Here is a 27,427-nt window from a genome sequence, read left to right on the forward strand (position 1 = left end):
AAGAAATAATGGAATAGATTGTGGTATTTTTGCTATGAGACACATGGATACATATGATGGGAAGAGACCATGGGGGTGTAATTTCAAAAAGGAAGGCCATAAACAACAAAGACAGCTAAAATGGTTGAGGTCAAAGTATTTGTGCAAAATCCTCCTCTCGGATATAAACCAAAAGAGAAATACTCTTATCAAGAAAGCACTGCTATTCCATGAAAATGACGACACTCGTTTAACCGGAGAAGAGTTGATTGCTGAACTTAAGATAAGGCAACAAAAAATTTGAATGATTTCAAAACTGACTGATATGTACTTTAAGATACTTGTTATGGAGATCTCTAGGCTTCTGTTAACAGTTTGTAATGCACTTTAAGATAATAGTTACATGTTGAATCAATGTTTTAACACAAACATAAAAATTTTATTATTACCAAAACACACCATCACAAACATACAAATTTTATTATTACCAAAACACACCATCATACATAAAAACACACCATCACTACATCATAAACACTCATGAAACACCATCACATACTAATCTCTGAGTGACATAAGAAACTTCAACTTCAATTCCATTGAGCAATTCAGTTCAAGAATTGCCTTTCCCAAAAGTTTTAACTCGTCAAGCTCTCTCTGTCCTACATCAACCATAAACAAAACAGCAAGATCTCGGATAGTACTAGCGGGCATTCGAGTAAGAACTTTTACAATGACATCCCTGGCATCCAATCTGTTGCTAGTATTTACAAATTCTTCAGTAAGAGTTTCCCGACAAGCTTTACCTGTCTCGATTTGAGCCTCAATATGCCTTCTGAGGGCAGCCTTGTAGGATCTGGATGATGATGATGATGACGAGCAATCCATTATTAACTAAAAAAAATAATTTAAAATTATGTAGGTATATGAGTTTCACAAATGTGGTGTAGGTATATATAACAAAAAGGCTCACAGACAAAACAAAAGGGTGTCCCACACATGGGAAACGCAACCGGACGAATAGTAACTCTGTAATAAAAAAAGGGTGTCCCACGCTTGGGAAACGCAACCGGACAAATAGTAACTCTGTAATAAAAAAACAAAAGGGTGTCCCACGCTTGGGAAACGCACAAACTTGTCTCATGTGTTTTTGTTTAATCTAGAGATTACTTGCATTTATATCACCTGTCAGAATTAATTGATTACAATTATACTCACCTGTCAAAAATGCCGGGAAAAATATTATGGTAATGATAGACTACATTAAAGTTTAGCTATATCTTACTTGATCTTACTATATCTTACTACAAATCAAACTTAAATACATTAACTTACGGGTTATTCAATCACACTAACAGTTTCAGAAAGATAATAAAAATGAATTCTTCTGACAAAACCGTGAAGAACATAGTGAAAACAACCATGGATCTTGAGAAAGAGAAAGACGACACTTTGTTGAAGAAAGTCGAAGAGATTAGGGCTGCAATCGCATTCACTTAACCGTGCACCTTGTAAGAGAGATAAAAGTATGTGGGTCACCATGCTTTCGTTGGATGTATCCCTTTGAAAGGTGTATGAAGGTTATCAAAGGGCATGTGCGAAACAAAACTTATCCAGAAGGGTTCATTGCTGAGGAGAACATTGCGGAAGAAACAATCGAGTTTCTGAGAGAATACCAAAAAAACATCAAGAGTACTGTTAGTATTCCACATGCTAAGCATGATGATAATAGGGAAACAATTCCTGTCACAGGCGCTAAATCAATTGAAGTTGCTCCTGATCTCTTCAAGAGAGCACATTTCTATGTGCTGCAGAATACGCCTGAAATAGCGCCGTATATCGAGTAAGTAATACTAACATATATACTCTAAATTATATATATATATATAGGGTGCAGTTACTGTATATAGAAAACTTAAACGCTCAGTAAATGCACCCATATATTAAATCAACTTAAACGCTCAGCAAACGTACCCATATATTAAATCAGAATATACCGTACGTTAAGGCATTAGCGTACAGTAACTGCACCCATATATATATAAATATATATATATATATATATAATTCACAATATATTATACTCCTACTTGCAGACAACACAAGACCTCTTTGAAAAAACCAAATGCCTGGTAAACGACAAGCATTGCTGGAGAAGGAGCATACTTTAAAGTTTGGTGACTGGTTACACGACAAGGTAGATCAATTTATTAAGTCTTCTATAATTTTTAAAATTCTTTTATAGTTTCTGCAATGTAGGTGAAGAATCTAATCCTTGTAAAGAAATTCATGTTGAAAGAGAGCTAGCGGGCTCCCCAGGTTCTGTATTGGAAACCGTAAAGTGGATTGCACACGGAGCACACGGCAACGTTTACAAATACGACTCATACGACATCAACGGTTTTGAATTTCGTACAAAATCTCATGATGGTAGAGTTTACCAGAACATCGGGGTTAGTGTAGAGGCGGATGACATGCACATCAAAAAAGACGTGGTGACCTATGGACAAAACTTTTATTTGGGGTTTTGCAAGAGATATGGGTCCTAGATTATCATACTAAAAGAATTCCGGTCTTCATGTGCCAATGGGTTGACCGTAAACATGTCAAACATGATATTCTTGGTTACGCGTCGGTCTACCTAAACAAATTTGGCCACAAGGATGATCCGTTCAAATTGGTCTCGCAAGCACGCCAGGTGTTTTATGTTCAATATCAGCTGGATAGAATCCTCATGACTCCACCCAAGAATTATAGGCATTCGTATGACGAGGTCAATGAGGAATTTAGTACGGTAACTTTCCCTCATGAGGGTAATACATTGCCACTTGTACAACCAAATCAACTGCATCGTAATGAGTCCCCGGATGATTACTGGAGGCCCGGGAAAAAGCCTACAACTATTCGTAATGAAGATTGACACCGATGTCGGGGTTGTCGACCCAGCAGTTGTGTTCGTTCGGCTAGTTAGATGTAAATAATGTTTAAATTTAGTTGTGATACATGATATCACCATTCTTGACTTTGTACTAATTAATTCAAACTAAAGAAATATTGGTTGTTTTTAATACTATTACTACTTATACAGGCCGGTTTGTTGAATTCATTTCATCTTCTGGCTATTTTGGTCAATTGGTGTCAAGTTCAAACACACATCATGTTACATCGATAAAAGTCACAATTGACTTGTAGTTTATCATAGTAAGATCAATAAAGTCATTACACTCATAACTGACTCGTGCTATATCAAAGTTACATTAATACAAAGAAAGCCCAAAAATGCATCATGTTGTCTAGGGTGTTCATGGTTCGGTTGGAAACCGCGAAACCGCCCAAACCGGCCATCGGTGACAGTCATCATTTCTCGTCTGATGGTTTTGTTTCTTGCACAACCTATATTTGGTTATGTTTCAACATACTTTTTAACAGCTGGTTTTCTGCAAAACATTATCAACTCATTTTATAAAAAAAGACCATTATGCCCTTCTTTTCACTAACCTGCATACCAAAATTGTACCCTCCATACTCAGATCTTTGACCAAAGCATCTCCACATACCTCACCCTTTGATTCCTCCGGACAGCGCCGGAAGAAAAGTGGAATCGTATGGTGAAAAATGTGGGGTCGTAGTAGATGGGGGCATGAGCACCCAGTGCACGTTCGACCCATGATGAAGCCATTATCGGAAATTATAATTGGAAGAAAGGTGGATTGTGATTGTGATTGTGGATTGTGATTATGGATTGTGATTGTGATTGTGGATTGTGATTATGGATTGTGATTGTGATTTGTGGATTGTGATTATGATTGTGACTGGTATTTAAACACCATCGGAACCCGGCGGTACATCTCCCTGACAATTTGAAATTGGCGGCACAAGAAACTGTAAAGGCAATGATGACATCACCACTCGTCAAATCAACGTGTGGCCATTAATTACGTTTTTGACACGCTTAAACATATTTTAGTGTGACCATTTATCACTTATAGCCACACATAATAAGTGTATCTGTAACAATAAAAAACTTAGAAAAAATAAAACTAACATATTCTTTGGTCACACAATCTCGTATAAGTGGCCATTAATTACATTTGGACACACTTAAAAATATTTAAGTGTGATCATTTCTCACTTATAGCCACACATAATAAGTGTATCTGTGACAATAAAAAACTTATAAAAAATAAAACTAAGATACTCTTTGGTCACACAACCTCAAGTGGCCATTAATTACATTTGGACACACTTAAAAATATTTAAGTGTGACAATTTCTCACTTATAGCCACACATAATAAGTGTATCCGTGACAATAAAAAACTTATAAAAAGCAAAACTAAGATACTCTTTGGTCACACAACCTCGTATAAGTGGCCATTAATTACATTTGGACACACTTAAAAATATTTAAGTGTGACAATTTATCACTTATAGCCACACATAATAAGTGTATCCGTGATAATAAAAAACTTAGGAAAAATAAAAGTAAACTACTCTTTGGTCACACAACCTTGTATAAGTGGCCATATATTTTAATCGTTTTAGCCACATTACTAATAAATACAATGGTTGTTCGTCATATTTCGCCACTTTATTAAAAATGTGGCTAGAAAATGTGACATTAGGTTACACAACGTAATATAAGTGGCTATATCTTTTACCTTTTAGACACATCTCTTATCAATACAGTAGCCGTTTGTCACATTTGGCCACACTATTAAAACATGTAGCTAGTTAAATGTCACAGTTTGTGGCTAATGAATGTGTTTTTGGTCACATGTATCAAAGATCAAACAAACTATGACTGTAGGTCACATTTCGCCACATGTTTTTATAATGTGGCTAGTTTTTGTCACAGTTTTTTTCAAAATGTGGCGAAAAATACCTGAGTAGGTATAGAATGGTCACATGAAGAATATGTGTGGCCAAAACATTCTGTAAGGTTTTCAAACATGGTCAAAGACCTTTTGGACACACATTTAAGTCGAAGTGTGGCAAATCGCCCAGACCACATGTGTGGCTAAAAGTCGATATTCACGTAGTGAAATTTCCCGGTTATAAATTATAATTCAAATCTTCCATAATATCAATGTTATAACAAAACTTAATTATTCCAGGTTATTGTCCCGATTGATGTATGGAATATTTCATTTTACCTTCTAAATAAAAATCGGAGATACCATCGTCATTATCACTATTTTGTTTTTCCAGTAAGACCATTCAAATTTTCCGGTTATAAAATTATAATTAAAATCTTCCATAATATGGCTATTAACATTTGACTTTATCATTTCAGGTTATTGTTCCGACTCATATAAGCTAATTGCATGGATTAAACATTAGTTAATAAGATGTATTTTTAATTTTTTTAATATTGATGTATGTTCTTTTAATATTCATGTATATTCCTTATTTGTAAGATTATAATATACATTAAATTACCTATATTAATATAATCATTATTCTATTATTTTTGTCAACTTCCAATTAAGTGATAAATATTCCGTCTAATTTAAAATCTCATTATAATTTCCAATCTTATATTAGTTTACATTTTTAGATTTATACACATTGAAGAATCTCATTAATACAATTTATAGAGTTTGACATTCCTTATTTTTCTTTAAATCGAATGAACAACCCTTTTTTATGTTTTTATTTTTTTCCATTTTTATAAACTCATTTCTTAATTTGTGGTTTGACCGAAATAATAACCTAATTATCCCACTCATTTTATGACTAATTAATTATTTATAATTTAATTAGTCATATTAGTAAAATTAGAACAAATTTGATTTTAATTTTTGTCATTTAGCATTAACTAGAATAAGTTATCATTTTAATATTCAAAAAATTGATTGTTAAACAAAAATACTTGCCATAATTGTAATGTAATCTTACTTTAAATTACGTGAATATTAATTATTAATTAATACTAAAATAATAACCGCGTTATTTTGGAACACAATATTCAAATTGACATAATTTCTAATAATCAATACTTAATATATCATAAATTAAATAACCGTATTATCATCATTTATAAATATTATTCAGCACATATGGTTTAGTGAATATTATTAAACATGACAACTTTTCATAATTTATTAATATTATTATTCCCATGAATCAAGATATTTCAAATTATTTATATATTTACATGGAAGACAAATCTAAACTTAAAACTACAAAATTTAATTAGCATATTTAAACTCCTTTTAAATTCAGAAATTAACCAATCTTGCAACAAAGTTTTAAAAGTTTTAATACTCTCCATAATTTTAAACTCATTTCAAAATCTTTTCATAATTTTTTGAAGTTTCAAATTAACCGATTTGATTTTCATTTTTGTAATTATTTTTAAATTAATTAGTCATATTTTTTCAGCTTTAATTATTTTCAAAGTCAACATAAAATTTTTTAATCTTTCCAAAGTTATTTGAGAATTCATTTATGTAAAACGTTTTTAAGTTTTGTAAATTTAACAAAATATTAATGTCAGTGATTTAAAAGTTTGTTGCAACATTGGTCAAAAATCAAAAACAATTTCATAATTTTATGAAGTTGACTAATTCCAATTTTTTTATATTTTGTAACTATTTTGAAAATATTTCAATATGGGTTGTTTTGAAATAGTATCAAATTTGTTAGTTATAAAATGGCGGCCAAAAACGGTTTTTATTGATATATCTTTTTAGTTTAATGGTTTAAGTTAGAAAGATGTTTTATGTTATCATTTTACTTTGTTTGTTGTTATATGTTATTTTGTTTTAACAAAAACAACAATTTAATAAAAACAACTTTATTAATGTTCAAATGTTACTCATTATTAAATATGTTATTATGGTATATTTAATTTGGATTCTATTGTTTTATTATATTTTCAGGTGGTTAAGTAAAATGAGTTTCTTTTGATAGAATGTTTGAAGAATTTGATGGTGGTTTAATATGAAAGAACATGTTTATGTCTTTTGTTGATGTTTTTTGGTTGTTCGATGTACATTAACTTATTGTAACTTTTAACTTTTAATATCTAGACAATGTAAATGGTTAACGTTTGGTCCTAAAGTTTAAAGATTTTTGTGTTGCATGAATTTATTGTTTAAATTTATTATGTTTGTTGACATGTTTTTCCACCCGTGTGTAACAAGGGCTATACCCTAATATTCAAAGTAAGTGTATAACTCAAGTGTTCACATGTCCAAAGTAATCACATGGCCAACATTGATTTATTGTGGTCAATAATTGTCAATGATGGTTAGTTCTGGCCAACATTGGTGAAGTAGGGCCGATATTAGTTAGTGATAGTCAGGTAGGGTGAATATTGCTAAATTAGGAGCAGTATTTGTCACACCCCAACCAAAGGCGGCGGAACATGCCGGAGCACAACGGATTGCTCAAGAACACAATGACAATATTAAAGTGACAATATTCACTCAACTCATTTATTCCATTCAATAACTCAAATACAACTTGTTTAAAGATTTAAAGACAAACATTTACAACAATATCTAATCCATTGAAATATCCTAAAGGTATAATCTAAGTGATGTACTCAATCTTCATAAGCATCTTAAAAGTAGACCTATAGCATGCATAAAAATAGATTTGTTCAACACGAATGTTGGTGAGATATACACTACTTTTTGTTGTATATATATAATAAGGCAAAATCACAATTCATATGTGTAAATAGAATAATGCAACAACCATTTTACATGTAAAGTAAATAACTGTGGATCCTTTCTATTTGGTAAAAACCAAAATACTCGGATAATGAGGCCCTATTCTATTAGCACAAAGCTGACATAGTTAGGGGAGCGTATGATCATACTTAATGAAGCTCAACAACATCTAAATATACACTCGTGCACATAATCAATTTGAGGCATAAACAAATGATAGAGAAAATATTCATATAAATGCATAATGTAGAATTGTGGGTTTAGTAATGAGGTATTAAAACATGTAAGTTTGAATATTGTACGCATGCCACCCCCAAAAAGTATAAAAGCTTAAAAAGGAGGAGTGTGATTACTCACTTGGAAATTAAGCGAGTGGTGATATAGACGAGCCGGTCCTTAAATAGGGAGTTTAGGATTGGGGATGTGTCCATAAGTAAATATTAAATAAAAGTAAAATAAGCTAAACTTGAATTCAAATTGTGGTTTTATTTGTAAAATCTTGAGTTTAAGCGAAAGTTCGGTTTTGGTTTGGTCCATGGCTCGGTACGAGACCGAGGTTGGTTTCCACATATCCAAAACATGAGAAATAACAACAAACTAATATAAAACAGAAACTTGAAAGTAAATACAAGAATCTGTCGCTTGAAACACAACTTGTGTCTAAGCGAGTGATTTGGTTTAAGGCGGGTTGCTTGGTTTATTTAATCCGGGGCTTGGTTTGAGACCAAGTCCAGTACCAATCTCCCTTTAACATGAAAAATAACTACAAAACATTAGCAAAGAATGATCAAACAAACATATATCACATCTAAGGTGTGAAAACAACCAAAAGGATTTTTATCAGTTTTAGACAAAATTTGTCCTTGATTTGAATAATAACTAAAAATATAATAATTTCTAAAAAATATAAATATCTCCAGTATACTGAATTAGGATGATTTGAATATTTTTCATTTAGAAACTTTCCCAAATTAGGACTCGGGATAGGCTGAAACAGCCGGTTTTCTCTATTGGTACAGATCTGCGTACTAAAACTAAAACAGTGATTGTGAAGCCATACGAATGAATTAAAATGAAATTAAATAACCGTTGGAACCACAACTCAATGAAATTAATCATACGCTTTGGCCTTGCACCATTCCATCTCTTTATGAATAAGTTATGGCCCAATATTTGGCGACCAAACTTGTGTCCAGAACTGAAACGTTATTAGAACCTAAGTTCTTGGTGTTTTGGAATGGTTTTTTATGAAGAATAATTTTGCCGCTCATTTTGTGATGTTGGTACATGTTTACCATCTTATTACACAAATCCTCATGGCCAAATAACCAACAAACAAATTCAAATAAAAATCAGAAACTTTAAACGAGCCCAAATCGGGACAAACTAGCCTTTAATAAGCAAAGGCGTGCCTTTGGAAACTTTTAAAGTCAACTTAGGCAATAACACTTTAATTTGCTTCCACAAATCCAAAAATTAGAGAGAAAGAAAGAGATGAGCATTTGAAAAGGTTGAGAAGTGTTGGTATATATAGACAAGTAGGAGGAGACAAGTTTGCATGGATGGTTGAACGTTAAACCATCTTACAACCACTTTTGCATTCAATGTGATTGGTTGGTTTTTAAAATAAATTAAATAAAATAAAAAAGTTAATTAAATGAAATAAAATCTGATTTTTATGTTAGGGAAAAGTTTGGTTTTTGGCAAAAATGATCCTTGTACTTTGTTTTGGGTTGGTTTCGGGCATAAAATAAGTGAACTAAGCACCGTTAAAGATATTAAAACAACAGGACGAGTATGGGACATAATTATAACATGAAGGACATTCTTAAAAAGGATTCGGAGTATAACAAAGTTTAAAACGGGTCAGGGTTTTCGGGTTTTGAAAATGACGAATGTCACAGTATTGGTCGATGATGCTTAGTTAGGGTCAACGTGCTCAATTAGGGTCTGCATTGGTTGATGATGGATAATTAGATTATAATTTGGTCAATGATGGCCGGTTAGGATCAATGTTGGTCATTAGGTAAAATGATGCCAATAACGTTCAAGTATAGTAAACGTTGGTCAATGATGGTCAATTAAGGTATCGTTTGGTCATAGAGATCCAACATTGGTTTTGTTGGGTAAATGATGGTTCATTACAGCCCAGCCTAACCCTTATATCTATTCAATAACCTCAAATAATTATGTTATGGTTCACTAAGAGCTAGTATGACTATAAAGGACCAATATGATCCATTAGTGACAACATGTTGTCCATTTAGGGGAAACCTTATTTTCAACTTTGAAACCCTATCAAGACGACATATCGCCCCTATAGCTAATTTAGTTATTTTTCTTCTTTACCTTAAAAAAAAGGATTTAACGGTAGAGACACTTATAGGTTACTAAAATTAGTTAAGAAAATGGAGTAATAATAATTGAATACCGAGTAAAATGAAATCGATTTGTTTTTACATTTCACGCTATGGAGGGAAAGATAAGCGCCAAAACTGATATATTATTTTCCTATGTGTACAACATGTCTTCCCCTCACGATATATATACTTTTAAAACAAAAACAATTTCTTTCTTCCACCTGCAAAGCAAGGCACAACCCTCTCTCAGTAATTGCAATGCCGTCGAAGCTCTACAATTTCTCACAGTCTTACTTTCACCCTCGTCCCTGCGAGGCTGTTACACTTGATGGATTCCACCTAACACAGTGTCTGCCCTCGAAATCGAAAATTGAGTGTAAGAAATTAATATATATTATTCCTGATTGTCCAAAGTTAACAACTTGTTAGGTCATAACCATATATTATTCTTTGAATTGGCTAACAGTTTCATATCTTTATTTGTTTTTCTAATTAATTTCCCTCATAATTATTGTCTAACATGTACGTTGTGTTTAAATTTAAGTACATGTTTTGAGTTTTTATATTGCCGCTGTAATCACTTTTATGCATATTGTTGTTGTGATAATTTGTACCATAATTGTTATTGACATGATAGATGTGCTTAGTTAGTTTCAGCTTGCTTAAATTAAACATTACACTTTTTGGTAACATTAAAAAAGATATAATAAACACGGGTGACGGTGGGAGTCAGGACTCTAATCGGAATCCAAATACAATCTCTAGCATTTGCGAGTCTTGTAAGTTGTTTCATTTAATTGCATGGTTTCGTATATTAAATATCTTTTAAATTTCTAACTTTTCCATTTCATGTATTAATGTAGCCCAATCCAAGAAAAAGCATGGATGGGATTACTTTGATCTCAAGGTGTATAGAGAGGGCGATCCCATCAAGTGGGCAGGTATTCAGCCCAGGATCACTGCTGAAAAGTGAATCATATTGGTATCTTTGAGAAGACACATTACAAGGAAGGGAAGGGATGAGCAAACAAGATTTGTGAAGCAGATTGGGTAAGTAAAATCTTTTCGTTGTATGATTTAGTATCCTCATATTATGTGTGGGTCAAGTGCCCCTAGCCAATGTCATTACACTTATTATGTTCATCTTTTAGTTTCATCATCGTTATCGTACTCAGTATATCCCACAAATAGCAAAGCTATGGTAGGGTCTGAGAAGGGTAAGATGTAGACAGCCTTACCTCTACCCTTTAGGAATAAAGAGTCTGCTTCCGATGAGACCCCCGACTCGATAGTAGTTTTGCATTTGCATAAAGCCTTGGACATAAGGCACATAACACTCAACCATCGGGACACCGCCGATTGGTGCATGTACCCTTGTCTTTCGACTATCAAAGCTACCACATGATGCATGATTAATCTTTCGCCACCATTATTTTCACGAGATTAGTAAAATAACGCCAAAATTAGTGTAATTTCACTTTTGCCCACCCGAGGGTTCACACATATATACATTATATGCGCGCACCGCAAACAGATGAAATGATCCGAATCCACTAATGTATACATAATGTGCCTATCTTTTAGTTTAACCACTCTAAAGTGGGTTCGGGTCATTTTGACCCATTTATACTAAAAGTTGGACAAGTTAAGGTTATTTTGGACTGATATGATATGAACAAAATGAAAAACAGTTTAAAGGCCTCTTCTTTACTTAAAATGTCATATAGCCAAAAATAAAATTAAAAGGATTATGAAAAAAAAAGAGAGAGAATGAGTTCAGTGAGTGTGTGACGATGATGAATTTTGCCAGCTAACATATAGTTTTTACTTAAATTAGTATAAAGCATATATGAATTGAATATATGTTAACAATTCAAGTTGTTTTACTCCTGAATCACCTACCTTTATTCATTCAGTAATGAACTAATTAACATTGAGTTCTGGTAATATTTTGAATCCAAGTTGGAGCACATTTTATTATAAATGTAAGAATTAGAAGTTGAGTCCGGTTCATTTTATTTATTTTGACCCACAAATTTACTAAATTTAAAATATCCAACTTTAAGTTTAAACGGGTCAAAATGACCCGAACCTACTTTAATACATTTAATACATTTAACTTTCTGTTTAAACGTGTAAAAATGACCCAGAGCCACCTAAATAAATGAAGAGTTATCGTCTATTATTAATTATATATTGAACATGTCGGTGTTGGGTTTTATCTGTTTTAAAGCAGTTATACTGGCGGATTTTATTAAAAAATATAATATTTAACGTAGGGTAAAATTCAAGATGAGCTAGCGAAATTGTTGAGTAAGCGATTGATTTGTCTACACCAATTGATGAGATCGGGGTACTCGAACGTGCCTTAGGTCATAAGCGTGGGCACATACATGGTGTCGGTCATGTTGTGAGAAATGTCATCCCTGAAATATCTAGTACACGCCCTTGCCACAACAATGGCAACAAATGGAACAAGAAATGTGACAAGAAATGCGACAGCAAGAACATCAACGACATCAGCAATAGCAATTGCAACCATTGTCATACCAAACATTGATGGAACTAATGCAACAACAAAGCCAACAATATCAGTTTCATATGCAGCAAATGGAAGAACAATTCCAAAGGGAAATGAATGAAATGAGACGCAAATTTGCCTCAGCATCCTGAAGATGATTAGGAATTGGATACGTGCCTTTAATTTTTATTTCGTTAGGATTTTGATACTTGCCTTTAATTTCGTTAGGATTTTGATACTTCCTTTAATTTCTGTTTTGAAGTTTGAATATTTTGTACTTTGAATATTTGGTATTTTGAAGTTTTGTTTAATATTACGTGGGATTTTGCTATTTTAAATTGTTTTAATTTTGGTAAAAAAACGTAGTTTATAATAAAGAAAGAAAATGGTATATGTTTCCTATAATTTTTTTGTTTTTCCTTTTATTTTTATTTTTGGGGATGACTAGTCATCCCGGCCTATAGATTTCCATAATTTTTTTTTAAAAGTTCACTTTGTAGGGATAACAGGTTTCCATGATTTTTTATAAATGTGACTTCGTGGGGACTATAGAATTTACATAATTTTTCTTTTTATTTAAATGCTTAGGTTTGGGGGATGATATGTCGTCCCTAAAAGTAAATCTACGGGGACGAAACCTATAGGGACGACCTAAGGGACCTATCTGGACGAATCTTCTAGAGACAACATGTCATCTCTATATTTATACAAGGTGAAAACTACATTATTTGATAACAATGTTTATGGAATAATTATGCGGAGTGATAATGACATTACACAACTTATGCTAAGCGGTAACTACATTATGCAACAACTTATGCTAACTGGTAACTACATTACGCGATAACTTTTATACATATGAGAACTTAGTGTAGTGGCTTCGATGATCGTGCTTCAATGACAGGAAAATATTAAATAAATACAGCTGTTGATCATGGAATGCTTATAAGATTTATGAATTGCCAGGATGTGTAAATTAAAAAGTGAATTTGTACTCGATTATATAATGATGCAATGTGTAGATATAATTCTTGGCGGTTGCAATACTTTTACTAGTGTGTACTTACTACTTAAATAAATACAGCTTGTTTAATAGTCAAAAATTTGTTGGTCAACTTTTCTTTTATGTGTGATGGAAGATATATTTTATTTTTCTACTTGTTACTTAAAACACTTTCTTCCACGTTACCAAAGTTGACTATATACATAAAACTGGCCATAAACCGTGTTATTTGATTGAACACTAGTGGCCACCGTTTTTCAAGTTTGAAATATGAATCTAATTAAATATAAAAGAAACATAAACATTAAATTCCATTTTTCATGGTCAAAATAATCCGAGACGGCTTAATTTTTCAGGGTCTAAAGTGGATTGTACACTCGGGGCCTTTTAATTTCGTAAAACATACAAAATCACATAAGCAGAACAGAAAATTCGTGGCACAAAAAAGACAAAAAAAGGTTAAGAGGATTGTACAAGGGGACGAGAGGTTCTCAAGGGGCATGTGTGATGCTAAGTTTTTAATTAATATTAGAGGAAGGTTCGAATATAGGTGGATTTTTGATGAATATAGGAAACAAATAGTTATGATCGAAGAGAAATACTTGAATGGGAATTGAACATACGCAAACCATAAAAGGGGCAATTTTTTTAATGGTTATTTGGTTCGTTGACAAACCATTGACTCATCCGATCATTCTTTATTGTATTCTTAGGAGAAAACCCACCGTACACATGTGAGAAGATTTGCTACCTGGTCCAACCGGAAACCCATTATTTTTTTTGTTACATGTAGAACCTAAATCTAAGACCACATCTTTTTAAATATAAGTATTTAGGTGCCTCAACTGTCACAATTTAAATATGAGTTTTAAAATTATATCTTATTTATTTACATTCAAAATTATATCTTATTTATTTACAACGCACCCGTGATTTTTATAGCTTACTTAATAAATATAAGTCCTTTTTAACTAGTTAAAATAAGCAACTAGATTACTTAATATCAATACATAGTTTGAAAAAATACGGGTGTTGGTAAATATAGATCTCCCATATAGTTTTATTATACATAACCTCTCTGGCTCTTAAGTTTTATATTAATACGATTTGAAATTTTTGTGTTTACTTTTTCATTTTGTTATCTTTGATATTTATTATCATTATTATTTAAAAGAATTTTTTTTCCCTGTTATTTTAAGTTTTCTTCTATGTTTTTCATTCTATATATATTAAAACAAAAATAATAACAAAAGCTTTTTTTCTTATTTAGAAAAACTATTTTCTTTTCTTTTAGAGATTGTTATTTAAAAATAATTTTTAGAGATCGTTTACGCACTTTTAAAACATCACATAGTTTTTATAAAAACAGAAATATATTAAATAACATATGACTTAATCAACAAATTTACTTTGCGTTTCTCATGTGACATTAATTTCATGCACTCGAATCTTCCAAAAAATTCAAATTGTTATACTACCAAGAGAAAATATACAAAACTTTTACACGCATAAAAAATAAATGGATTTTTGATAAGATAATAAAGTAATAACATTAATAACAAAAAAAATATAAAATATTAAAAAAACAACAATAATTTAATAGTTTTTTATTTGATATTTAAAGAAATTATAAAAAATAAAATAAAAAATGTTAGAGGGACTATAATATGTCAATTAACCAATAAAAATTGTCAGATGAAAGTTTAGTAGGAAGTATGTTAAGCAAGGAAACATGAAAGTTTAGTAGGAAGTATGTTAAGCAAGGAAAAATGGTACTTTTAGGCTAACCCAACCAAATCCGTAACATCAAAATAATTGTTTAGATATCTGATAATAATACGTAATAAATTGTTAACGGTCACCTTATAAGAAGGTGAGAAATTTTTATATCTATGCCCGGAGAGGATTAATATCACGTAACTGATATATATTAATTGAGTTGTAATCCCATGTGTCACCATAACATTAGGGAGACATGGATCTACCATCATTTTTAACTAGTTTTGTTGTCACTAACAGACAAATTAGGAATTAATTAATTGAGCTGTAATCCCATGTGTTTGGGAAAAGAATAAAAAAAGAAAGAAGGAAAAAGTCTTCAATTTGTTAGTTACTCGTTACAGCGTATACAAGATTGTATATAATGAAGGGATTAGTGTCACAAACAAATAAAATGGAGAAGGAGAGAGGTGGGAGGCTACTTCTGTTTGCAACTCAGACACTTTGTATCTTTTTGCTTTTTCATTTGATTTACATTGAATTGTTCACCTTTAAGGCCACCCCATCTCAACAAATCAAAAGTAAGCATTAACACTCTATATAAAGACCAGCTTATCATTTTCTTCATCATTGAACATCAGTTTTTTCCAGTTACAGGGAGGCAAACTTTGTCAAAATGGAAGAAGGCTGATCATATGAGCACTGCAGTTAAGAAAGTTGATCAACATCAATCTCTGCAGTATCTTTTAGCAAGACTAGTACAAGGTCTCTCTCTCTCACACACACACTCACTCACAAACATATGATCACTACCTAATTAACTTGAAAATTGTTCATGCAAGATCATTCAAAAGATTAATTCTAGGGAACTAGCCTGAATATTTTCATTGTTTTCTTCACTTGCATTCAAATTATTTTGTGTAAAATCTGATCATCAAGTTCCATCTACATTTATTACATAAACAATATATACACATTAATTGCCATCTTGCAATATTTTTTGTGATGTCTTGCATTTTAAAGTGCCTGATAAATTAAAATTAACAATCCTGCTTATAATTCCCTTTATAATTTACAATTCTTCTTTAATGTGAATTATTATCATCATCATGAAGGATATAGGTCACCTAGCTAATTAGAAAGTTGAGATCACGACCTTAGTTGTAGAAAGTAGAATAGACGTGTAGTTGACTAAACTTAATTTTCATTATAAAAACTCAAAAAGTAAGACCAGATTATTGAAAATAGCCATCTAGTTCCACGACTTTGGGCTTCTCTATCTTTATGAAAGTTGAATAAGAAAGTTCTAGCGTACCACTAATGTTGTCGGAATCGCCACACAACCAGTCTGGTTGATTGCTTCAAACCGTTCTCGTTTAAGCAGCATCAGTTAAACTGGTTGAATCAATTCATTAATTATCGTTATTATTATTATTTTTTTTTTTGAAATCTTATTCTTATTATATTTGTTTAATCAATCTATGTACGTTTATAACAATGTACTTTTATAGCTTGTGGATTCATTTCAAAAGATATAAATCTATAATAGGTGTACATAATTTGTTTTACATTAGTCATACACATTTAAATATAAATACAGCCGGTTCAATAACAGATCCGGTTACAGAAACGCTACATACTCCCTTGTTTCTTAAGAAACCAAACAATGGCTGATAAACGACAGACTGTCACTTTATGCTCATGTGGTGAAGTAAAACATTAAAAAACCTAGTTTTCAATGACAAGCATGATTGCATCAATGTCAACTCCATGTTATTATTTTGAATATTATACACGTATTCACACCGTGAGAAGAATTTTGGCATTTATGTATTTATTTTTATTTCTATCATAATTTATAGAAATTGATGAACAACGATATAGATGCCTAATGCCCGGCCAGTAAGTGCCAGTTTACACCATATAATTAACACGATTTTCACAATTGAAAACAGGTAAAGATCGAACCAAGCTTGATTCAACTGGTTTTGCCTGTGACAACACTTCATGGTCAATAACTTGTGTCACAAACAAACCTGTCAAAATTAACATGACCACAATGCAAGTCCACCTCCCGCCATCACAAACCTCCGATAACACCACCGTAGTCGTCCGCCCATATGCCATGCAAGGAAATCCCTATGTTATGAATGACATTACTCCGGTAACCATCACAAAGAACGACCCAGTACCTCCTAAATGTGATCACAGCCATGAACATCCCGCTGTGATCTTCTCTTCTGACGGATATACCGGTAACATCTTCCACGAATTCAACGAAAACTTAATACCATTATTCATAACATCTCGCCTTTTCAAATCCCGAGTGCACTTTATTGTAGTGGATTACAAACCTTCGTTTATTAATAAATACAGGCGCGTGTTCACGCGCCTGTCACATCACAAAATAATAAATCCAGCAATGGACCTAAGTGCCCATTGCTTTCCAGGAGCCGTTATCGGCTTAAAGTTCCACAAATTCCTCGGCATCGACACGTCTAAAAACCCCCATGATCATAACTATTCAATGCCAGATTTCCGGGAATTCATCCGACAAACATACGGATTAAAAACACAAAGCTTGTCCGACACACCAAACCCGCCCGTATTAATTCTCATTTCCCGCCAAACAACAAGGAAGTTCTTAAATCAAGAACAAATGGTTAACATGATGGAAGAATTAAGGTTTCGGGTGATCATTTCGAGTTCAGCTAAGGAGATGTCGGATATTGAGACTTTTTCACATGTGATAAATTCATGTAGTGTTATGGTGGGAGTACATGGAGCAGGGCTTGCTAATGAGATATTTCTGCCAGATGGGGCTGTTATGGTACAAGTGAGACCACTAGGGTTCCAGTGGGATGTTGATTCTTTTTACAGTGAGCCGGGTCCGGGTATGGGTTTGAGGTACTTGGAATATATGATGGAACCCGAAGAGAGTTCGTTGGTGGACGTATACGGCCTGGATCATCCCGTGCTTCAAGATACAGCGTCTGTAGCCGCCAAGGGTGGATACGACGCTGCACGAGAGATGTACTTAGATAAACAAGATCTGAGATTAAATTTAAGTAGATTTAGGGAAACACTTGTTGAAGCGTTGAGACTTGTTGGGCGTGATACAAATGTTGCAAACATTTGATTAATTTTATTTGTTTTTAAAAATTAATGATTCAGTTTTATAAAGTACTTATTTATAAATAAGATCTTATGTTATGATAGAAATGTAATTTAAATTCTTTTAAAGATTACGTGTATTTAAATTATCATATTTTGGAGGGCCTTGTTTTATCAATTAGTCTTTTGTATTTGTTTTGTCTATTTACAATGTATCAATTTAGCTTGTTGGTTTATTTGTTATATGTTTGGGTCCTAAGAAATGTAATATTAAGCCAATTGGGTTGTGAATAATAGAAGTAAGCATGACATTGCTTCATCTATAAAAGGTGAAGTATGCACATGCTAACGCAACCTTTTGTAAAAGCTCCAACGTTATCCTCTCACCAACTCTCTCCCTACTCTTCCTTTCTTTCCATTTCGACTAATAACAAATACTCACAAGATTTGAGATCTCGGTTGCTTACTAGTGATTTCCGCTAGCTAGTAAGTGAGATTAACTCAAGAACTTTGTTGATTGATCCGTTCTTAGGACATACAATTGGTATCAAAGCTTTCGGCTCTACCAATTGTAATTCTTGAGTCACAACCTTGGATTTTGGTTTTGTTTGAGTGTTTAAGTGGGTGTTTGAGATTGCTTAGTTAACTCTAAAAGTGCTTATTGGCTTATGACTTTTTGAAAATGAGTCTTTAAAAAAGTGTTTGTATTAGCTTAAGTGGTTGGAAAAGCCAACAAGCCAATAAGGTATTTTTGTTTTAAAGTGTTTGGCTTAGCTTATTACGTAAAATAACCAAAAATGGAATACTTATATATTTAAAATCATTTACTACTACATATAATCTTATATACTTTACAATTTTTTTAGACAAAATTATAACTAAAAAAATTACAGAGTATATAATATATATTCAACATGTTATATGTTACAGTGGAATATATATATATATGTTTCGTTAATATTTTTATTTGATCATGGCGTTAGAATTTACTCAAATGAAAGTTGAATATCTCCAGAAAGATTGTAACACTTTACGTATTGATATAAACAAGACGTATGCAAATGTTGACGTTAATCTCTCTGAAGATGCAAATCAAGCAATGTATGAATCCATTACTTCACTTGACAATTTTTTTATTTTTTATTAGACCATAATAACATTACGTTCCTACAATTGTAATTACTTCATAGGATAAAACCAAAACGCTATTTTAGTACACTCATCCTCGCGATTCCATTATATCTTGCGCAATCGTATCTCGTATCGCCGCTATATACAAATAATCATTATTCGTACGACATGCACTTTGACCTTCTTCATAAACTTCGTTACCAGCACCACCTTCGGTGTGATTGTAGGATTCTTGTTGTGCTCTGTTAAATGCTTCATCAAACATATCGGCCTTTCTAATATAGTTATGGATCCCCGTCGATGCTATCACAATTCTCACTTGGTTTTTGTACTTGTAATTAACATGCATATCTCTTAATAACGCCCACCTAGCCTTCCACACTCCAAAATTTAGTTCAATGGTATTCCACAGTGATGAGTGGTGATAGTTAAAGGTCTCTTTCGGCCCACGAGGAGCACGCATATCGCTAGTCTGTCCACGTTGAAAATCCGGTAGATGATAACGAATGTTAGTACCTTTGTATGGTGCAAGATACCCCTTAATATTTGGGTATCCCGCATCAACAACATAATATTTATCTACAAATAAAACAAAGACTTGTTATTTGTTTCAAACAAGTATTAAAAACATAAAAATTGCATAAGCAAAAAATGATACTAACCACCCGTTGGACGTGGAAATGAAGCTATGGTCTCTCTAAGGCTTCATTGAAAATTCTTGTGTCATGTGTGGCCCCCTCCCATCCGGCCCACACAAATATATTTCATTAATAAATATATTCCCTGTGGGATTCGAGGTGTGACATGGCGTTCGTGCGATACACAAGTTACGAGCTACTAGGAATTCTTTCACAACTATTGCACATAACAATTTGAATTCCACATCCTCATCATCCGAATATTCTTCATCATCATATGAATAATAGTCATCACTATCCATTCTATATAATATAAATTTAATATCAAAACGATAACACATAATGTTAAATGATTACACGTAATGTCAAACGATAAATAATAATGTCAAACAATAAAACCTAATGTCAAATGATATTACATAATGTCAAACGATAAGATATAATGTCAAACGACAAGCTATTATTCAATAAGTAACTTAAGGTACTCCGTCTTTGCTTCATGAGTCGTTGGAAACATAAAAGCTTCACGATATTGCTTTTTGGTTAAGACATTCAATTCTTGTGAATACTTTTTATAACCTTCATTGAAATCAGGAAAAGTGAGGATAATGTTCATGCAATCTGATATTCTTGGAGAGTGACTATTCGACGTGTATTTTGTTGTTATGACATCCAATGCAACATCTAGTTTTTCTTCAATATATGAAATTTTACTCTTGGTTGAGCGGTTGTTGATAACATCTTTAGACTTCTTCCTTTTACCCAAATTACTTTCAACAAAAGTAGGAAAAAAGGCTCTTCATCACCAAAATACATTCCATCACCAAAATTGATTCCATATCCCATGCCCTCTATATATTCTTCGAGTGGAACATCGTCCGGATTGCTATTGTTTTGAAATTATAACATATTCATAGTCCGATCTCCAACGGCAACACAATCCCAAAACAACGGAGCATAATGCGTCTCGTATATGTCCAAATTTGTGTCCTTGAATCTGGCAAACTCTTTATCTACCTACAAGATAAACGGATTAATTTATGGATTTCACGATGCAATTTTAACTACACATAATTAAAAATAATAGTAGAACCTGCCTTTACTTTCTCCCCCCACCACTCAGGTGATGCATCAATTAAGCTTCTTGTCCCACCGATTCCAGTTTCAAGCCTCACTAAGCGGTCATAAACCTTCCAATCTTTTTTCATGTTGTCCCATTTGTTTTTAAGTTGTTTTTTATCCAAGTTTTTGTCAGTTTCTTTCCTCCATGGTTTTCCTAAATTTCCCCATCCAACCTTAATGAAATGAGTACCGGGCCTATTCCCTTTTCTAAGTTCAGTCAAGCAAGCATCGATAAACTTCATGAATGTAGCATTATCCCATACGATTTTTGGTTTATTATTTTTATTTAATGTTTCACAATTAAAAGCATTAAAGTTGTTTCCATCCATTATCTGATAATAATGCAGTACCACAATTATTAAGAAAATAATCAATTATCAAAACTTTGTACACGTTCATTAAATATACGAACACAACCACCTATAATTGTAATAATATATAAATTCTAAATAATGTTTGACAGATTCTAGTATTTAACAACAATCATATACAATATAAACAACAATAACACGGTCACATGAATACAAGACGGCGTGCACTTCTAATATATATATATATATACTATATTAAAATACATATAGAAAGAGCAAAACAGTCATTTACCAAAAACTCTTAAAAATAAGAGTTGTATAAGTTTTGAAGCCTAAAGTACAATACTCAAAGCACAAAGTGAGATTGAAAGCGGGATCCGGATTTCAGATGTGGGATTCAAAATTCAAATATGGTGTATCCAGATTTAAAATCAACTCAAAAAGAAAACCCTAGCACAGTAGCACTCGCCTCATGTTTCTCCATCTTCTTTCAGGTACAACGCGTTCCTTTGATCCACTTCTTCCACCGATGTTTATTTTGGTTGTCATCTATATCATCATTGTTTGTTTTCAATTTGTTATGTAAATACGATTTGTAATCTTTCGATTCAGGGCCTATTGTGGGTTTTATGTGAGCGATGCTTCAACGAGCTGGTTGGAGGGTCTCCAAGGTTATCGTTGTTGGACGACGGTGTAGTCTGGTGGCTCAACAGTGGCGCAGTGGTGGTGAACAACCGTTTCCTTTAGGTATGTTTATATCTTTCTCTGAATTCAGTGCTTGGTTTGGTTTGAATTTGAAATCCACATCGATTTTATGATAGTTCTTTAACCTAGATTTCCGATTGAGTTATTTTACGATCATTCTAGCTGTATTGGTGTATGTGGTTTTGGAAGCTAGAATGAAAATTAATTAATGTATTTGATGATACTGATGGTATGTAAATTGTAGTTTCTTGCCCACTTATGGCAAACATTTTACAACTTACTTTTGAGAAGCCAAAGCTTATATAATGTGGTTTTGTTGCGTGTTGACAGGGTGTAGGCACATGGTGCATTATTTATCTAACTTATGGTGGTATAAACTCTACGCATTTAAGAATTCATGCAGGTCTTTTTTTTTAAATATCTTCTTCGACCAATTAGATTCAATGTCAGGTATGTATCTTTATTATATTATAATACAATTTGGAATGTTAGTGTTGAGGATGTTTCAACTTCTCGGTAATTAGACATCTATAAAGATGTAAATACACGTGTTCTTTCTTTGATTTTTTGTATAGAATTAGGGGGCGGTTACAAATCAGTCTGATGCCATCAAATTTCTGTCACGTCTCTGCCACAAAACACTAATAGACGTACCATACAATATATCACGAGATACCTAATAAACTAAAGCAAAACGAATATTGGGTTGTAATTTGTCGTTGCCGCCACATCGCGCGGTTTCTCCTAGTATATACACTACGTGAATATTGACCTTCAGCCACACGAAAAAAGTGTGGCCGTAGGCCTTTAGCCACACACATTTGGTTCAGGTCATATGTGGCCAAAGGTCGCGACACCGTGGGTATGATATGGCCACACACAGTTTTTAGTGGCCTTATGTGGTAATAAGTGTGACTAAAGTGTACAGGCATTAGTTGTTGGCCATCAAAAAGCCTCTCCAATAAGTGTGGCTAAACGGAAGAAAATGGCCACATGACTTTTTCCTATGAGTGACCATTGCACATATAGAGCCACATGAATTAATGTTTCAGCCACATGAATTTTATAATAATGTGGCCAATAGAGTTGTGTTAAGCGTGCATTGTGACCTATACCGCCTGGATATAGCAAAGCAATGGCCACTTAAATTTAATAATAGTGTGGCTAATTATATTATATAGACATTGGATATTAAATTAAAAGTGGCTAATTATGTTTACTTGCCACTCAAAAACTCCTTTGTAGATTGTAGTGTGGCCATTGTCTTACCGTTTGTCACACAAAATGTTTTTCCTAATATAAAGTGTGGTTATTGTAAACTTTTCGTCACACATAACGAAGTACTGTGTGGCTAATCATAACTTATAGACACTGGAGGTTATTGTAAATGTGTCTAAAAATGTGAACTTGCAAGTCAAAAACTCTTTTGTAGTTTGTGGTGTGGCCATTGTCTTACCGTTTGTCACACATAATGCTTTTCCTAATTTAAAGTGTGGCTATTGTCAAACTTTTCGTCACACATAGTGAGGTAGTGTGTGGCTAATAATATCATATAGACACTGAAGGTTGTTGTCAATGTGGCTAAAAATGTGAAGTTGCCACTCAAACACTCTTTTGTGGTGTGGCCATTGTCTTACCGTTTATCATTATGTCACACATAATGCTTTTCCTAATTTAAAGTGTGGCTATTGTCAAACTTTTCGTCACACATAGTGAGGTACTGTGTGGCTAATAATATCATATAGACACTGAAGGTTGTTGTCAAATGTGGCTAAAAATGTGAAGTTGCCACTCAAACACTCTTTTGTGGTGTGGCCATTGTGTTACCGTTTGTCACACATAATGTTTTTCCTAATTTAAAGTATGGCTATTATCAAAATTTTCGTCACACATAGTGAGGTACAGTGTGGCTAATAATATCATATAGACACTGGAGGGTGTTGTCAATGTGGCTAAAAATGTGAAGTGGCCACTCAAACACTCTTTTGTGGTGTGGCCATTGTCTTTACCGTTTGTCACACATAATGCTTTTCCAATTTAAAGTGTAGCTATTGTCAAACTTTTCGTCACACATAGTGAGGTGCTGTGTGGCTAATAATATCATATAGACACTGGAGGTTGTTGTCTATGTGGCTAAAAATGTGAAGTTGCCACTCAAACACTCTTTTGTTGTTTGTGGTGTGGCCATTGTCTTTACCGTTTGTCACACAAAAATGTTTATGTTGTGGCTAATAGTCATTTATAGACTCTAATTTTTGTAATTTCAGGTGTGGCTATTGTCTTACTTTTGGCCACACCTATTTAATGTATTCTGTGTGGCCAAATTGTGTGTAATTAGGCAATATATAATTATTTTTATTTTTTGTGCAGTAATATAAAACAGCTATAAGCAAGCATGACAAAACAAAATTAGAAACAAATTATATTAACAATAATATTCACTTAAGCAAATGTATATGCAAAATATCTTACAAAATACAAAAATAACGACTACCTATATACTAGTTAAGGCGTCGGTTTTCTTGGCACTGCTCCTTGTCTTCTGTTTGGTCACCCGGTCTATCGTTGTGTACTTTGCCTTTGCCTTCTTTCCAGCTCTGTCTGGTTCTTTTGAGAACGGGAGTGGTGGTAGCTGGAACAACAGAATATGAAAAACAAATATGTATAATTAATGTCGTATTTTGTAATTGAATAGAAAAAAATAGTATGCATACATACATACCGAACGTTCGTTTAACTGTTCGTGAACATTTCGGCGGGAAGTTCGTTTATGTTCGTTTATCTTTGTTCAAATACGTTAGTTTAGATTATAAACAAACGAACATAAACGAACACAAGTGTTCATTTTTTAAACTAAATGAAAAAGAACATAGATATTTGTTCGGTTAAGTTAAAAGGGAACAAACTTCCTGGTCACATAAGATTAGGTGTTCTGGCCAAGCAACAAAAGTACGAATTGCGTTGCCAACAGTCACAATTTCACCTGCCTCACAAGGAATAATTGCTTGTTCATTTATGACTTCATCAATACTAACTTTATAGCAACCCTCCGGGATTGCTTTTCCATGCAACTGTTGTGGAACCGGTGACCAATAAACTTTACCATTTGCCACCTTGTTACGCTTGTCATTCACACACAAACGACACTCATACAGCTATAAACCTGCATGTGAAATTAAGATGGCTTAGTTGAAGTCAATATATAAGTACATACCCATGTTGGTGGGAAATTAACAATGTTTCGCGCAGTACATACCTTTATTTCAGCAGGTGGGGGAGCTTCATCCGTAGATACATCAACTTTTCTTTTACGGCTTCTCCGTTTTACCTAAAAACCATTCAATGAATCAATCAACAATTAAAGGAAAAACTGAAATTGCCAAATATTTACTGATGGTTTTTTCGAGCCGTTACTATCCGGAGTGTGGTGTAGTTGTGTTGATGCTTGGTCAACATTGTTCTCTACAGGCTTCATTGGTAATATAACAGAAATTGGAATTGTTAGGACTTATTAGGTTATAAAATATAAAAACTGAAACTGCCAAATACTTACTGATGTCGCGCTATGGGGATCGACTACTGTTTGGTCAACACTTTTTTCCACAGACTTGGCCTGCAATTCGGTAAATAGAAAATGAGCACACTCACATTGGAAACGAATTATAAAAAGTACTGAAATTGTCAAATACTTACTGATGTCGCGATATGGGGAGCGGTTACCGTTTGGTCAACACTTTTTTCCACAGACTTGGCCTGAAATTCGGTAATAGAAAATAAGCACACTCACATTGGAAACGAATTATTAAAAGTACTGAAATTGTCAAATACTTACCGATGTCGCGATATGGGGAGCGGCTACCGTTTGGTCAACACTTTTTTCCACAGACTTGGCCTGCAATTCGGTAATAGAAAATGAGCACACTCACATTGGAAACGAATTATAAAAAGTACTAAAATTGTCAAATACTTACTGATGTCGCGATATGGGGAGCGGCTACCGTTTCGACAACTGTTTTATCCGCAGACTTGGGCTACAATTAACTTATGCAAAATCAGCACACCCTCATGGAAAGTTAATTATTAAAACAAATCAATCAAACTGTCAAATGGTTACCTGAGAAGCGGATTCTTGTTGCACAGCCTCACCTGAGGTTAAGATGTTTCCCACAGAACTGGCCTACAAATCAATTTATTAGGTTATGGAAAATGAAAAGTCACATGGAAAGTTGTAAAAAACAAAGAAACTGTCAGATACTTACTGGTCCTGGCATTTTATTTTGCGCCACAGCACTAGTACTTTGGTTAGAACCAACCTGGTTGGGAACAGGATTTACCTACGAATTGTGACAAAAACAGTGCCAATTATGTATGTCGAATGCATTAATTAATATGCAGCATACGTCACTTACTTGACTTGTCGACATTTCCGGCAACAATCCTTTGAGATGTCTGAACCTGGCCTCAAATGCTAACCGTTCCTTCTCACGGCTTGCTAGCATAGCAGTCGTGGATTCAAGTAGAGATGTCAATCTGTTCACCACTACATCTCTCTGCACCGCCTCATACTAAAGTTGGGCAATCCATTGCTTAAACGAGCCTTTTACCCGACTCACACCCCAATATTTACCTGTTGTCAATCCACACCCAATCCATTTTGAAAACCCACCTTTCTCTTTGCCAAACACTAAGGTGATGGCATCTGTGCACGGTTCAAGTGCCAGGGCTCCGGAGGCGATATGCTCATCATGCTGAACCTGCAAGAAAACAAATATTCTAATACACTTGTAACATGCTTATGTATCCACATCAAGTGTTGAGACAAGTTATACAGACTCAAGTTTTTTTGACACCAATATAAGGCAATGAATTGACTCAAATAATATCATTGAAGTCATATTCAAATATGCACTTATCACCAATCTGTATTTCATTTTCCACCTTGAAATTTTTCCATTTTGGTAACCATTTTCTGAATTTCAGGTCCGACAGTTCACCATGAAGTCTCATTTTTTTTACGACCTTCGGGATTGACCAAAGTGATTGGCATCCATCATAGGCATCAATCTTGGTAGCAATGTGACCCGGAAGACGCTGTGAAAAGCAAATTTCATATATACTTGTAAATAAAAAAGAAATTTAAA

At 33.4% G+C, this 27,427-nt stretch overlaps 1 protein-coding gene and 1 long non-coding RNA gene across 2 annotated transcripts in view; one reads left to right on the forward strand and one right to left on the reverse strand.

The window, feature by feature from the left end:
- Positions 1–300: 300 nt before the first annotated feature.
- The window catches only part of LOC143615868 (uncharacterized), a 35,464-nt gene continuing 8,337 nt past the window's right edge, over positions 301–27,427 (reverse strand). Inside the window, exon 3 of the long non-coding RNA XR_013150556.1 lies at positions 301–335. This is a non-coding gene — a long non-coding RNA (uncharacterized LOC143615868). The remainder of the gene's footprint in view (positions 336–27,427) is intronic.
- Positions 15,711–18,463, forward strand: LOC143615869 (alpha-1,3-arabinosyltransferase XAT3-like). The gene is made up of 3 exons (XM_077088875.1): positions 15,711–15,846; positions 15,923–16,030; positions 17,221–18,463. Exons 1-3 carry the CDS (start codon positions 15,720–15,722, stop codon positions 18,402–18,404), a joined length of 1,419 nt encoding a protein of 472 aa, XP_076944990.1. The 5' UTR covers positions 15,711–15,719; the 3' UTR covers positions 18,405–18,463.

This window comes from Bidens hawaiensis, unplaced genomic scaffold (genome assembly GCF_021521415.1).
Source record: "Bidens hawaiensis isolate Kalapana, Puna unplaced genomic scaffold, B.hawaiensis_p1.1 tig00044769_1, whole genome shotgun sequence".
Classification (NCBI taxonomy): domain Eukaryota; kingdom Viridiplantae; phylum Streptophyta; class Magnoliopsida; order Asterales; family Asteraceae; genus Bidens; species Bidens hawaiensis.